Source organism: Mus musculus, chromosome 14 (genome assembly GCF_000001635.26).
Source record: "Mus musculus strain C57BL/6J chromosome 14, GRCm38.p6 C57BL/6J".
Lineage (NCBI taxonomy): Eukaryota > Metazoa > Chordata > Mammalia > Rodentia > Muridae > Mus > Mus musculus.
The window spans coordinates 54,414,533-54,426,908 of record NC_000080.6 but is presented as its reverse complement, the minus strand read 5'-3'; the positions used below and the strand labels follow the sequence as shown (position 1 = coordinate 54,426,908).

Genomic DNA, 12,376 nt, shown 5'->3' with positions numbered 1-12,376 from the left:
GGCGTGGCCCCGGCAGCCACGCGGGACGCTGCCGGGAAAACCGGAAGCCGACATCTTGAATGTGGTTTTCAATCGCCGGTCCCACCATCTTGCGTTATCGTACGGAAGTGGGAGTCAGCTGTGGGCTGAGTGTTCTGAACAGGAGGAACTGCCCCGCGCGTGCATCTTGCACCCTCCGAGGTGGTTGAGATACCTGTGACCGAATCCTTCGCAGCTGTTTCCAAGTCCTTTCCCGGACGTTCTCCAGACTTGGGAAATTTAGGGTAACTCAGAAGTGTCGCATCCAACGAACCTCATTGTGCAGCCTTCTGCTTCATTTTAACGTTTGTTTTCTGATATGATCAAGTGTAGAACGAGTTGGAAAAATTTGGTTCTCATCCAACGGAGTCGAAGAAGTGGTGAATGGGTTAGGAGATTATAGGGGTAGCTAAAAAACAGTCCAGATAAGGCATTTGAGTCTAGGAAGACAAATGATCACAGACATGACTAATAGTGCAGCCCAGTGGTGGGAAGGGAAGTATATGTCATTTGCAAGACTATGTATGGAAGCACGGATCTGAGGACACTGTTAAACATTTTTTTGAGGAAGTTGTACTGGTGCCAGTTATTATTTTTTTTTTTTTTTAAACAAGGTCTCACCATGTAACTATGGTACTCAGTATGTAGCCTAGGTTGGCATCGAACTCATTGAGATACATCTGCCTCTGCTCCCGAATGCAGGGATGTAAGGTGACTCTGATTCTAATTTTAAACCACACATTCTCATGAGTTAGGTATACTTTTTGAGTGGATTAAACCTGGAAACTGAAGTGCTCCCAAACCAAACCTGTTGAATCCAAACATGATGCTACGATGGAGAATTACACACCCGAAGTCATGACGGAATTTTTGTCAAAAAAAATCAGGTGCACTAAGGGCTGGCGATGATGCTGTGGTGGAATACTTGTCTAGCATGCTTAGACTGTGGATTCATCCTTAGCATACTCAAAAATAACATTCAGCATGAAAGAATTTTATGCTTAGAATTCAGGTCCATCCCCAACAAACATATATTCAAATGTTCCCAAATCAGGCATTTCTGTATTAAGGGCCCAAGAGTTGGACAGATTCCCTGGTAGGCAGACAGATAAAAGACCATGACTAGATAATGATGAATTTCCACGATGTCTGGTTTCTTCCTCTCCTCCTAGCCTGAGACAAAAGCCTGGCAGCATAAAACAAAGAATCTTGTGGGCTTTCTCTCCCTCCCAGTAGATCTGCTGATAGACTGACTCCAGGAATTCAAGGCTGGATTGGTACATGTTCCAAGACAGTTGTGGGCCAATCAGCCATCCTTTTTCTCTTTAAATTTACCAACCCTAAATTAGGGGAGGAAAACTTCAGAGACTTAAAAACTCCAGCCTTGGAAAAGGACTAGATTTTCAGTCTTCTGAGTCCCCCTTCTTGGCTTTGCAAAGGCACTTTTCTCTGTGTGTGATGCATGTATATGTTGCTTCACCCTTCAATAAAGCCTTTCTTCAGTTGCTGATTCTGTCTGAGCTGTTTGCGATGTTGGAGATTTCTCCACTGCTACCTGTCACATCTGAGGATTTCCTGCCTATTAATTCTTTAGCTGACAGTAGAAACAAGACCGATCAAGGCCCGTGATGCTAACAATACCAAGCATTTCAAATAAAGGATATTCAACCTATAAGCTAGAGCTTCCTTTCTCCCCAGCACCTCTTTTGAGATAGGCATCTTGCTAAGTAGCTCTGGATGACCCAGTGCCTGCTAGGTAGCCCTGGCTGCCCTCAATGCTCCTGCATCAATCAGCCTTTTGAATACTGGGATTACCAGTTAGTACCACCATGCCTGGCTTGCTTTATTCTCTTTGGTATTTATTTTTGCCTTTGAGGAACTCCTTTTTCCTTCCTTTCCCTTTTTTATTTCCTCCATCTTTCCTCCCTAGCCTTTCCTTTCCCATTATGAGACAGGGTCTTGCTCTGTAACCCAGACTGGTCTAGAAACTCTTGAGTTCTTAGTTCTCTGTTACAGGATATTTGATTATTATACATTAGAAAACCTAATTGCTAACGAAATACAGAAGCTGTCAGATGCAGTTGGGTGTGTCCTGAAGGGAAGCAGTTAGGGTGTGCCTCTAAAAGTTTCAAATAGATAAGATACTAAAGAATAGGAAGTTTCACCTATTTTAAGGCAAATTTCTTTCTTTCTCTCTCTTTCTTTCTTTCTTTCTTTCTTTCTTTCTTTCTTTCTTTCTTTCTTTCTTTCTTTCTTTCTTTCTTTCTTTCTTTCTTTCTTTTTTTTTGGTTTTTCGAGACAGGGTTTCTCTGTGTAGTCCTGGCTGTCCTGGAACTCACTTTGTAGACCAGGCTGGCCTCGAACTCAGAAATCCGCCTGCCTCTGCCTCCCGAGTGGTGGGATTAAAGGCTTGTGCCATCACGCCCAGCCTAAGGCAAATTTCTTGGGAGAGGTCTTATGGTCTTTGCTTTATGACTCTAGGTAAAGTCAGCTGGATGGCTTCCTAGGCCCCTACTGACTTGACTCGGAGCCCCCTCGCTGTGAAGGTGTGAAGGTGACCTGGTTCAGCCTTCCTTGAGTGTGGGGCTAGAGACTTACTGCAGTTGGGCCTTTACTAGCTCTCTCTCTTGGCTTGGAAGAGCCTTAGTTAGGGACGGAGCTCCAGGTAAGAGGGATTTTCTCTGGGCTTAACCCCAGAGAAGCAGTTGTCAGGACACTGCAGTATTCTAGGGAAAAGAGCTCAGGAGCCCTCTTGGGTTTGGAGGAGCTCAAGAGAAAGGTAGCCTAGCTGGGTTGTCTGACAAAGATAGAGATTTCTAAGGAGCTAGCAGTTTAGTTGTAGGATCAGGCTCATAAGTAGATATTTTGTATATAGTTAAGAAAATAAAGTTACCTTACTGAGCTAGCAGGATTTTACCTGTTCCCACCTTCCATGTCTTTATTGGTATAAATATTAAAAAATAAATAAATATTACTGTTCTGAAAATATTTCAAGGGTGATAATGTAAGCCAAAATCCTTTATGGCAAGACTACATTGCAGGGTTGCTGGGCTAGATATAAACCCAGGCTAACAAGGGCAAGGCGAGCAGGAGTGGTGTGATAGCCTGTCTTCCGAGTGTATCAAGTCTCTCATTTCCTTTTGTAAGGATGAGGAATTTTTACCCTGGAAGTGTTTTGGAGTTGTGCTTTGGAAGAAGGGAAGGGTGGATCCTGGTTTAAGAAATAAAAACTGGGGACTGGAGAGATGACTTAGAGATTAAGAGCACTGGCTGGAGTTCAATGCCCAGCAACCACATTGTAGCTCACAACCATCTGTAATGAGATCTGGTGCCCTCTTCTGGCCTGCAGGCGTACATGCAGGCAGAATGCTGTATACATAATAAATATATCTTTGTAAAAAAACCAAACCGATAACAAAATGGTGCAGGATGGGACTGACCAAAAAAGACCAGACGAAGAACAAAAGGAAATTAACTGAATGCCGCAGATTGCATTTCTCCTCCCCTACTCAAAATAAAACAAGGGAGAGCAGGGCCCGGAGACCGCATGCGCTTGGGAGGTGGGAGTAAGGGATAAGTTCCAGACCAGCCTGTGATACAGAAACCCTGTCTGGAAAATTAAAACAAAACATACCACGAAGTTTATAAGGTGTGAACATAAGAGTACTACTATGACATAAACCCTCCTCCTTTTTTGAGATGGGGTCTCAGTAGCCTAGGCTTAGCTTAGAGGTCATTGTGTGATATAGGTTGGCTTCAAATTTGCAGTGATATCTTAGCCTGAACCTCCTCCTGCATGCTGAGACTCCATGTGAGAGCCAGCATGCCTGACCCCATCCCTTATTTTTTAAACTTGAGTCAAGAGTCTCGCTGAAGTTGCTTAAACTGGCCTAGAACTTTGTTTCAGTTCTAGGCAGTCTGCCTCATTTCCCAAATAACTCCCAAATAACTAGGAGTAGAGGCCTGGTAGTTTATTTATTTATTTATTTATTTATTTATTTATTTATCTATTTATTTATTTATTTTTTGTGTGCTCTGGGGTCTTGAACACGCTAGGGAGGGTCTCTACCCCTCAGCACCACACACTTGTTCTTCTTTTCTTTTTTTTTTTTTTTTTTTTTTAAATTTATTTATTGTATGTAAGTACACTGTAGCTGTCTTCAGACACCCTAGAAGAGGGCATCAGATCTCATTATAGATGGCTGTGAGCCACCATGTGGTTGCTGGGATTTGAACTCAGGACCTTCGGAAGAGCAGTCTGTGCTCTTAACCGCTGAGCCATCTCTCCAGCCCTTGTTCTTCTTTTCTAAAGATTTACGTGTATTGGTGTTTTGCCTATATGTATGTCCATGTACCATGTATATGCCTAGTGACCATGGAAGCCAGAGGAAGACATGAGATTCCCCTGGAACTGCAGTTATAGATCACATGGGTGCTGGGAATCAAACTAACTTCTACAAGGATGCTTTCAACTGTGAGTCCTTTCGACAGCCCCTTCTTTACCTTTGCTTTTCAAAGACATTGCTGCTGCTCTTGGCAAAGGACCAAGTTTGAGTCTCAGAATCACCTGTCACTCTTGCTCCACGGAATCCGACCTACCTAGCCTCCGAGGGCACCTGTACTCAAATGTGTACACACACACACAATTAAAATGAACACAAATCTTTAAAGCCACTTCTACACAAATAATTTCATATGCTTTTCTTACTAAACCTACAAAGGAGATTAGATAGCTCTGTATACTTTTCTTGAAGTTTTTAAGACTTTAAGATTGAAGCAAATGTGGCCATTGGAGTAGAAGGCCCAGTAGTAGGATGTATATTTGCCATGTGTGAGGCCCCAGTTTGATCTCTAGCAGTAAACACACACACACACACACACACACACACACACACACACACACACACGCACGCACGCACGCACGCACGCACGCACGCACGCACACACACACACACACACACTTGCACAAAATGCATGGGGTTACTTTTTTTTTTTTTTTTTCTGGAAGTGTCAGAATAGAGAAAGTGCCACTGTTTCCAAATGCATGTTGCTAAGCCTCTGGCCCCAAGACAGCACTAGAATCCCATAGTTTTCAGCTGAGAGAGCAGATATACCCTAAAAGCTTGAAGAATAGGGTAAGACTCAACGTTCTGCAGTAACAAGCAAGATAGCCTTATACTACCACCTTTGCTACGTAAGGGAATCAGGTCAGCAGCTCTCCCGTCTCTTGGTAGCTCACAGAATACCATCAGTTGGCAAGATCATTCAAAGTGATAGAAGTGTCTTTTGGGGAATAAAACATGGACAATAAAACATGCAAAAGTGGGCATGTGTGCCAGGAGTGGTAGCACTAGCTTTTACTCGCAGCTCTTGGGAGGCAGAGGCAGGCAGATCGCTAGGAATTTGAGGCCAGCTTGGTCTATGTAGTGAGTTCCAGGCCAGCCAAGGCTGCACAGTGATATCCTGCCAAACAAAACAATAAAAGTCATTCAACAGAGCAAGAACTGGGGACTTGGGGGCGGGGTCAGGACAGGGAGTTTGATGAGAACTGGACAATCTGGGAAGAGAAAGGCAAGTCCCGCTTTTGACCTGGTTAATTTGATGTAGCAGAGGTGCAAGCTATGGGTTATAAATAGACTACAGCTGGGTGGTGGTGGCTCATGCCTTTAATGTGTGCATCTGAGTGTACATGTGTGCACCATATGTGTGCATCTGAGTGTGCATGTGTGTACCATATGTGTGCATCTGAGTGTGTGTGTGTGTGCACCATATGTGGGCAGGAGCTCTTGGAGGTCAGAAGAGGTCACCAGATCCCCTGGAACTGGAGTTACAGGCTTTTTTTTTTTTTAAAGATTTATTTATTTATTTATTTATTTATTTATTTATTTATTTATTTATTTATTTATTTATTTATTATATGTAAGTACACTGTAGCTGACTTCAGACACACCAGAAGAGGGCGTCAGATCTCATTACGGGTGGTTATGAGCCACCATGTGGTTGCTGGGATTTGAACTTTGGACCTTCAGAAGAGCAGTCAGGTGCTCTTACCCACTGAGCCATCTCACCAGCCCCACAGGCGGTTTTTATTTTTATTTTTTTAAAAGATTTATTTATTATTATATGTAAGTACACTGTAGCTGTCTTCAGACACCCCAGAAGAGGGCATCAGATCTCATTACAGATGGTTGTGAGCCATCATGTGGTTGCTGGGATTTGAACTCTGGACCTTCAGAAGAGCAGTCGGGTGCTCTTACCCACTGAGCCTTCTCACCAGCCCACAGGTGGTTTTGAATTGCCACCTGAGTGCTAGGAATTGAACCTGGGTCTTCTGCAAGAGCAGTGAGTATCCTTAACTGCTGAGCCATCTCTCTAGTCCACCAGCCTTTGAACTTTATGGAACAGTGGAGCCTGACATCTGCACAGCCCTCTTGAATCCAGCTTTGCCAACTACAGGAAAGTGGCTCTGTCTTGTCACACGTTCTGCACTTCATCTGAGAACAAGGGAACCGAGAGCCATAGAATACTGAGTTTGAGATTCCCGTTTCCTCTCCTAGACTTCTTTGCCTTTCATGGTCATTAGGTCCCATGTATAAAACATATAGCTTTGGCATTTTGTTACACACTCATGTTCCCCTCAATGTTACCTGAATACATCTCTGTTCCATAAGTCTAGATGCCATTACTTTTGCTCAAGAGCATTGTTCTGGGAAATTCAATGCCTTTTTTGCTACTTATTTATCCATTCATTCATTCATTCATTCATTCATTCATTCATTCATTCATTCATAATCAGAAATTTAACTTTGCCATTCAGTTAGACTTGGAGGAGAATATGAAAACCAGAGGACTGGATGCATCAAGAGCTCAGAGATCACGGAGATCTGTGCGCAGATGGGCCGGAGGGCAATGTCACGAGGAACAGTCTGCTGCTTCAGATTCATACAGGCCAGAGTATCAGAACTGTTCACAGCGAGCAATGGTGAGCGTCATGCTGGCCTTGCTGTTCCTGATCTGAAAGCACTCCATGGCTTCAGCAATGCTCACTTTCACCTTCCCGGAGATTGCAGTCTTGCCAGAGAGCCATCCAGGCACTCAGGAGGTACAGGTGAGAAGCTGGGAAACGTCTGTGTTTGGTTCAGCATTTTCGATGGGCCAGATGCTGACATATGGCACAGGAACTCGCAGCCTTGACCATGAACCCTGAACTGATTCTGTGAGAGAAGGCTTTGTAACCACATCTTTCTTTTTGCTCAGAGTACAAAAGCTCACCATCAATGGCAATAATGAAGATCATGGTAGTGAGAGGGTGAGGGCAAAGGTCAGCCATCTCTCCAGATGCCCCACTTTTGAGACAGTTATGTAGAGTAGGCTGACCTTGAACTTACAGATGCCTTCTTACCTCAGCCTCCAGAGTGCTTACAAGCTAGTGCTGTCATGGCTACTTATTTTTAAACTGTCTGTTGAAATCTGTGTGTGTGTGTGTGTGTGTGTGTGTGTCTTCTTTTTCAGAGCTATCAAATTTCTGTCAAATCAGTAGTAGATCAGATCAGTTCCATTAAATGACCCAGCTTCAAGACAGGTCAGTTATGACCTTGAGGCTACCTTCTTTCTCGACTCCCCATTGTGATCCTGCCTCTGCCTCCCAGGTTCTGGGAACGTGCCATCTGGAACATCTGTTTTTGTTATTTATTCTAAACATCTCCTATGTGTGTGTGCATGTGCCTGAGTGTATGTATGTGTGCCATCTTCATGCATGAGCCCTTGGACATTAGAAGAAGGTATTGGATCCTCTGGAATTGGAGTTATAGGTGTTTGTGAGCCAGCATGTGGATGCTGGGAAATGAACCCTGGCCCTCTGCAAGAGCAGTACACTCTCTAAACAGCCGAGCCTTTGGCCCCAACTGTGACATCTCTTAAACAGTGTGTGCCTTTTCACCTGGTTTGTCTTAAAGGTGGGTAGGCAATCTTGGCTTTAAAAAATTTGCCAGAGGCAGGCATGGAGTCCCACATCTTTGATCCCAGCACTCAGGAGGCAAAAGGAAGTGAATCACTGTCACCTTGAGGCCAGCCTGGTCTACAATGAGGACTTACTAAGCCAGACTCCACTCTTTCCCTCAAAATCCAAGCCAAGGCTGGATTATGCAAGAAATATGATTTACAAACCTCTGTTTATCTGGAACTTATACGAAGCATGTCTATATTCTTTTGTTTTCTATTTCCTGAGACAGAGGTTTGCACAGTAGTTCAAGCTGGGCTCCAGTACAGGCTCCTCCTGTCTCAGCCTCGCAAGTACTAGGACTCCAGGCCTCCTGAATTTGCTGTGTTCCAGATCCTTTAAAAAGTAAGTTCAAATCCCAGCAACCACATGGTGGCTCACAACCACCCGTAAGGAGATCTGATGGCCTCTAGCTACAGTGTACTTACATATAATTAAAAAAAAAAAAAAAAATAGAGCCAGGTGAGGCGCGCTGACTGCTCTTCCAGAGGTCCTGAGTTCAATTCCCAGCAACCACGTGGTGGCTCACAACCATCTGTAATGGGATCTGATGCCCTCTTCTGGTGTCTGAAGACAGTGACAGTGTACCCACATACATGAAATAAATAAATAAATAAATAAATAAATAAATAAATAAATAGAAAATCCTTCTTTTTCTTTTTTGAGAATGAATGGCCTTCAACTTGCTATGTAGCCGAAAATGACTTTGAACTTCTGACCCTCATGTCTTCACTTCCTAAGTGCTGGAATTACAACAGTGTGCCACCTTGTCAAGTTCAGCGTCCCCTTTTGTCTCCGCTTGGGCTTGATGAAAGGTTCACTGGGCAAGTTCAGTTTTCGTGTCTCCCTTGCAGCCGCTATTTTTGGTTAAGTGCTGCCTCCTGGCGACTACTCAGGACACCTTCGGGGCACCGTGGTCACTTTCTTTAATTTGGGACCTAGAAGCTGATGCAACAGCTTCCCCGAGGGGGCGGAGAGTCAGAACACAGAGGTAGGCAGAGATAAAGTTCGGGGACCCCTCCCCCCGGCTGCAAGCAGGCACCTCCCCTGTCCCCCGCTGCCCCTGGGACTTCCCGGCCTGGGTTTCTCCCGAGCTTCAGCCAGCTCTTCGTCTGGTTGGACTGTCTAGGGTTGGAATTTTTGGTCAGTCCGCGTCTGGCTGACAGCTAGGGCTGGACTGGGAGGGAGGGAAGAGGAAGCTGAGTGTGCCTGGGGCAGAGGACACGTCTCTAAGGGTATCCGCAGTCTTTTTCATTCCCCGGGGACTCGTCGAGCAGGCGCGAGGCCGGGCCGGGGGTCAGCTCGCAGGGTCTCTGGGATCTCAGACCTTTGCTTCCTTCGCTCTCATTCACCACAGTTCCTTATTCTCGAGCTTCTTAGATAAAAGGGAAGAGCCCAGCCCTGGTAAGCGCTTGCCCATTCGAGGGCAAGCCGGGTAATTGTGACTAGGTTGGGTCTTGAGTGGTCGATATTTTAGCGCCGCAGACCAAGAGGAAGACCCAACAAAAGAGAGAGGTGCGGGACGGGGCTCCAGTGAAATGAGAGTAGCTGGGAGGAAGCGTGGGAGAGGGGCAAAGGTGAGCCCGCTGGTGGAGGGGGATGGGCTCATCTAGATGAGGGTCTCTAGGAAAGAACGTTAGGTGTGGGCCTTTTAGTTTTTCCATTAGCTAAACAAAAGACAATTTTATTTCTGGTGTACATGTATGTTGAGGGTGGTGTATGAGTATGTGTGTGTGTGTGTGTGTGTGTGTGTGTGTGTGTGTGTGTGTGTGTGTGTGTGTATGAGTGTGTGTGTTTCTGTGTGGCCCTGGGGCGGTGCTTGTGCCAGTGCACAACAGGCATCAGAGGATGCAGGGTATATTCCCTTGAGACAAGGTCTCTCACCCTATTTGGAGTTAGGCTTGCAGCCAGCAAGAGTCAGCAATCTTCCTGTCTCCACCCACAGTAGCTTTTTTACCATGGAGCTGGGATTAGAACTCAGGTCTTGCTGTGTGTGCAGCCACCATTCTTAGCTGCTTAGCCATTTCACCCACAGATCCGTCTCTCCCGTCCTCCCGGCATCCTTCCCTCTTTTCAGTTTTTCCTTCATCTTTTCTATCCTTCCTTTTTTTTTGGAAACAGGTTCTTTGCAGTCTAGACTAACCTCAGACTCACTATGTATTGAGGCTGGCCTTGAACTCCAGATCTTTCAGCCTCCACACCCATAACGCTGAGTTTTAATGACCATGTCTAGCCCTAAACTTCGCAGATTTCCAGCTGCACAGGCTGTTAAGAGGCGGAACCCAGGGTCCTGTGTTTGCTAGGTAAGTACTCTGCCAAGTCTGTAAAAGTGAAAACCACACTCTTTCCTATAAATGCATCAAAATGGGAAATATTAAGTATCCGTGAATTCTCCTTACTCTAAGTAACCTAGGGGTAGTGAAGGGGGCGGTTCTGATGTTAAGGGTAGTAACACAGTAACACTGGGCTGCCTGGAGGGCAAATTCAAGGACCCACCCTGGAGCCTAGCCAGCCTGGAAATCAGAGAGACAGTATTGTTTGTTCTCTCTCTCTCTCTTTCTTTCTTTCTTTCTTTCTTTCTTTCTTTCTTTCTTTCTTTCTTTCTTTCTTTCTTTCTTTCTTTCTTTCTTTCTTTCTTTCTCTCTCTCTCTCTCTCTCTCTCTCTCTCTCTCTTTCTTTCTTTCTTTCTTTCTTTCTTTCTTTCTTTCTTTCTTTCTTTCCTTCCTTCCTACCTTCCCTCCCTCCCTCTTTCTTTCTTTCTTTCTTTCTTTCTTTCTTTCTTTCTTTCTTTCTTTCTTTCTTTCTTTCTTTCTTTCTTTCTTTCTTTCTTTCTTTCTTTCTTTCTTTCTTTCTTCTCTCTCTTTTCTTTCTTTTTATATATATTGATGGCTTGTGTGCGGTCCCCTGCCTTCTTAGGGTACAGTGGGGAAACAGAGCTCTTATGATGCTTATCTGCTCTTGGCTGAGATGTTGACAAATAGTACCAGGAATGAAAAGTGTCACAGAGAAGAATGTTCTCAGCAGGGAGAGCAATCAAACAATGGCACAGACTTTGCAAAAGCTCTTTGGTGGGAGTGAGGTTGTGTGGTCCCAGCATGAGGCCGCGAGGCCCCCTTCTGTGAGGGGAAGCAGGGGCAGCTCTGTCTCTCTTCCTGTGACCTTCCCTCACTGACACCCTGAGCTTGTCCCCGGAGTAAGATTAAAGATTCCTGGTCAGCCAGGAAGTGGCCTGGGATCTAAAAGAGCATCACAGTTTCCTTGGAATACTTCTGATTCCGTGCCAGGGATTTCGGATTTCTGCCTTTTGGTAACATAGTTTGGCTCCCCATCTAGTGATGCTAGAGTTGTGCGTGAGTACTGCACTTGAATGCAAGAGTCGTTAGAGGCCAGAGATGCAGGCAGTCAGGTGCTGCCCGAGGTGCCCGAGGTGCCTGAGGCGGCTGTGGATTAGCAGTGCGTGCCATTTCTCTAGTCCCCAGCCTGAATTCTTGAGTCCTTATCTGGAGTAATTTATGGAACAGCTGGCTGCCCGAAGGCCACAGTCACACCTGAACTGTGCAAATACTTCTTGTGCTGTGAAGTGCCACTCCCCTGGACACATATTTGTATGGTCTACATTTTCAGTGGTTTAATATGCCTACCAAGAAATGATATTTTTGATTCTGAATATAAAGAGGTTCGTCTAGTTTAAACTTTAAAAGTTTTATTTTATTTATTTTTTATTTATTTTATGTTTTGCCTGCATGTATGTCTGTGTGAGGGTGTCAGATCTCCTGGAACAGGAGTTACAGACAGTTGTGAGCTGCCATGTGGATGCTGGGAATTGAATGTAAGTCCTCTGAAAGAGCAGCCAGTGTTCTTAACCCCCGAATCATCTCTCCAGCCCCGTAAACACTTTTTTTATTAGTGTGTGTGTGTGTGTGTATCCACAGTGCATGTGTAGAGACTAGAGGACAACTTTGAAAAAAAAATTTTTTTTGAGACAAAGTTTCTCTATGTATCCCTGTCTGTCCTAGAACTCACGATGTAGGCCAGTCTGGGTTCAAACTCACAGGAGCTCACAGAGACCTGACTGCAGGGAATAGAGGGGTAAACCCTGCATACCACGTGTGGCCAGAGGACAACTTTTGGGAGTGGCTTTTTTTCTCTGTCCTCTGTGGGTTTCGGGGCTTAGATGAGCTTGTCAGGTTTTGAAGGCAAGCTGTTTTTCCTGCAGAAATATCTCCCCAGACCTCTCCTCGTTTTCAGTCCAGGGTCACATTTTCTCTGTTTCTGCAAAGTAAACATTTAACAGATATTTAAATAACAGTGGTTTGAAAAGCTGCCAACTTTAGGAATGTGCCCAGGGTGGCACAGGCC

The 12,376-nt window shown here is 44.9% G+C and overlaps 1 protein-coding gene across 4 annotated transcripts in view; it reads left to right on the top strand.

Annotated features, from left to right (window-relative positions):
* Positions 1-6,840: 6,840 nt before the first annotated feature.
* The window catches only part of Slc7a7 (solute carrier family 7 (cationic amino acid transporter, y+ system), member 7), a 50,627-nt gene continuing 45,091 nt past the window's right edge, over positions 6,841-12,376 (top strand). The window contains exons 1-2 of one of the 4 annotated variants that reach the window (NM_001379497.1): positions 8,965-9,008; positions 10,139-10,320. Coding sequence is in view for 1 of the 4 variants with exons in the window: in XM_030247702.1 (XP_030103562.1) it covers positions 6,913-7,126 (214 nt within the window). In the remaining 3 variants the exon portion in view is untranslated. Of the gene's footprint in view, positions 7,127-8,964; positions 9,009-9,206; positions 9,253-10,138; positions 10,321-12,376 lie in introns of those variants that run through there. The other 3 variants (NM_011405.4, NM_001253679.1, XM_030247702.1) reach the window with 3 other exon arrangements.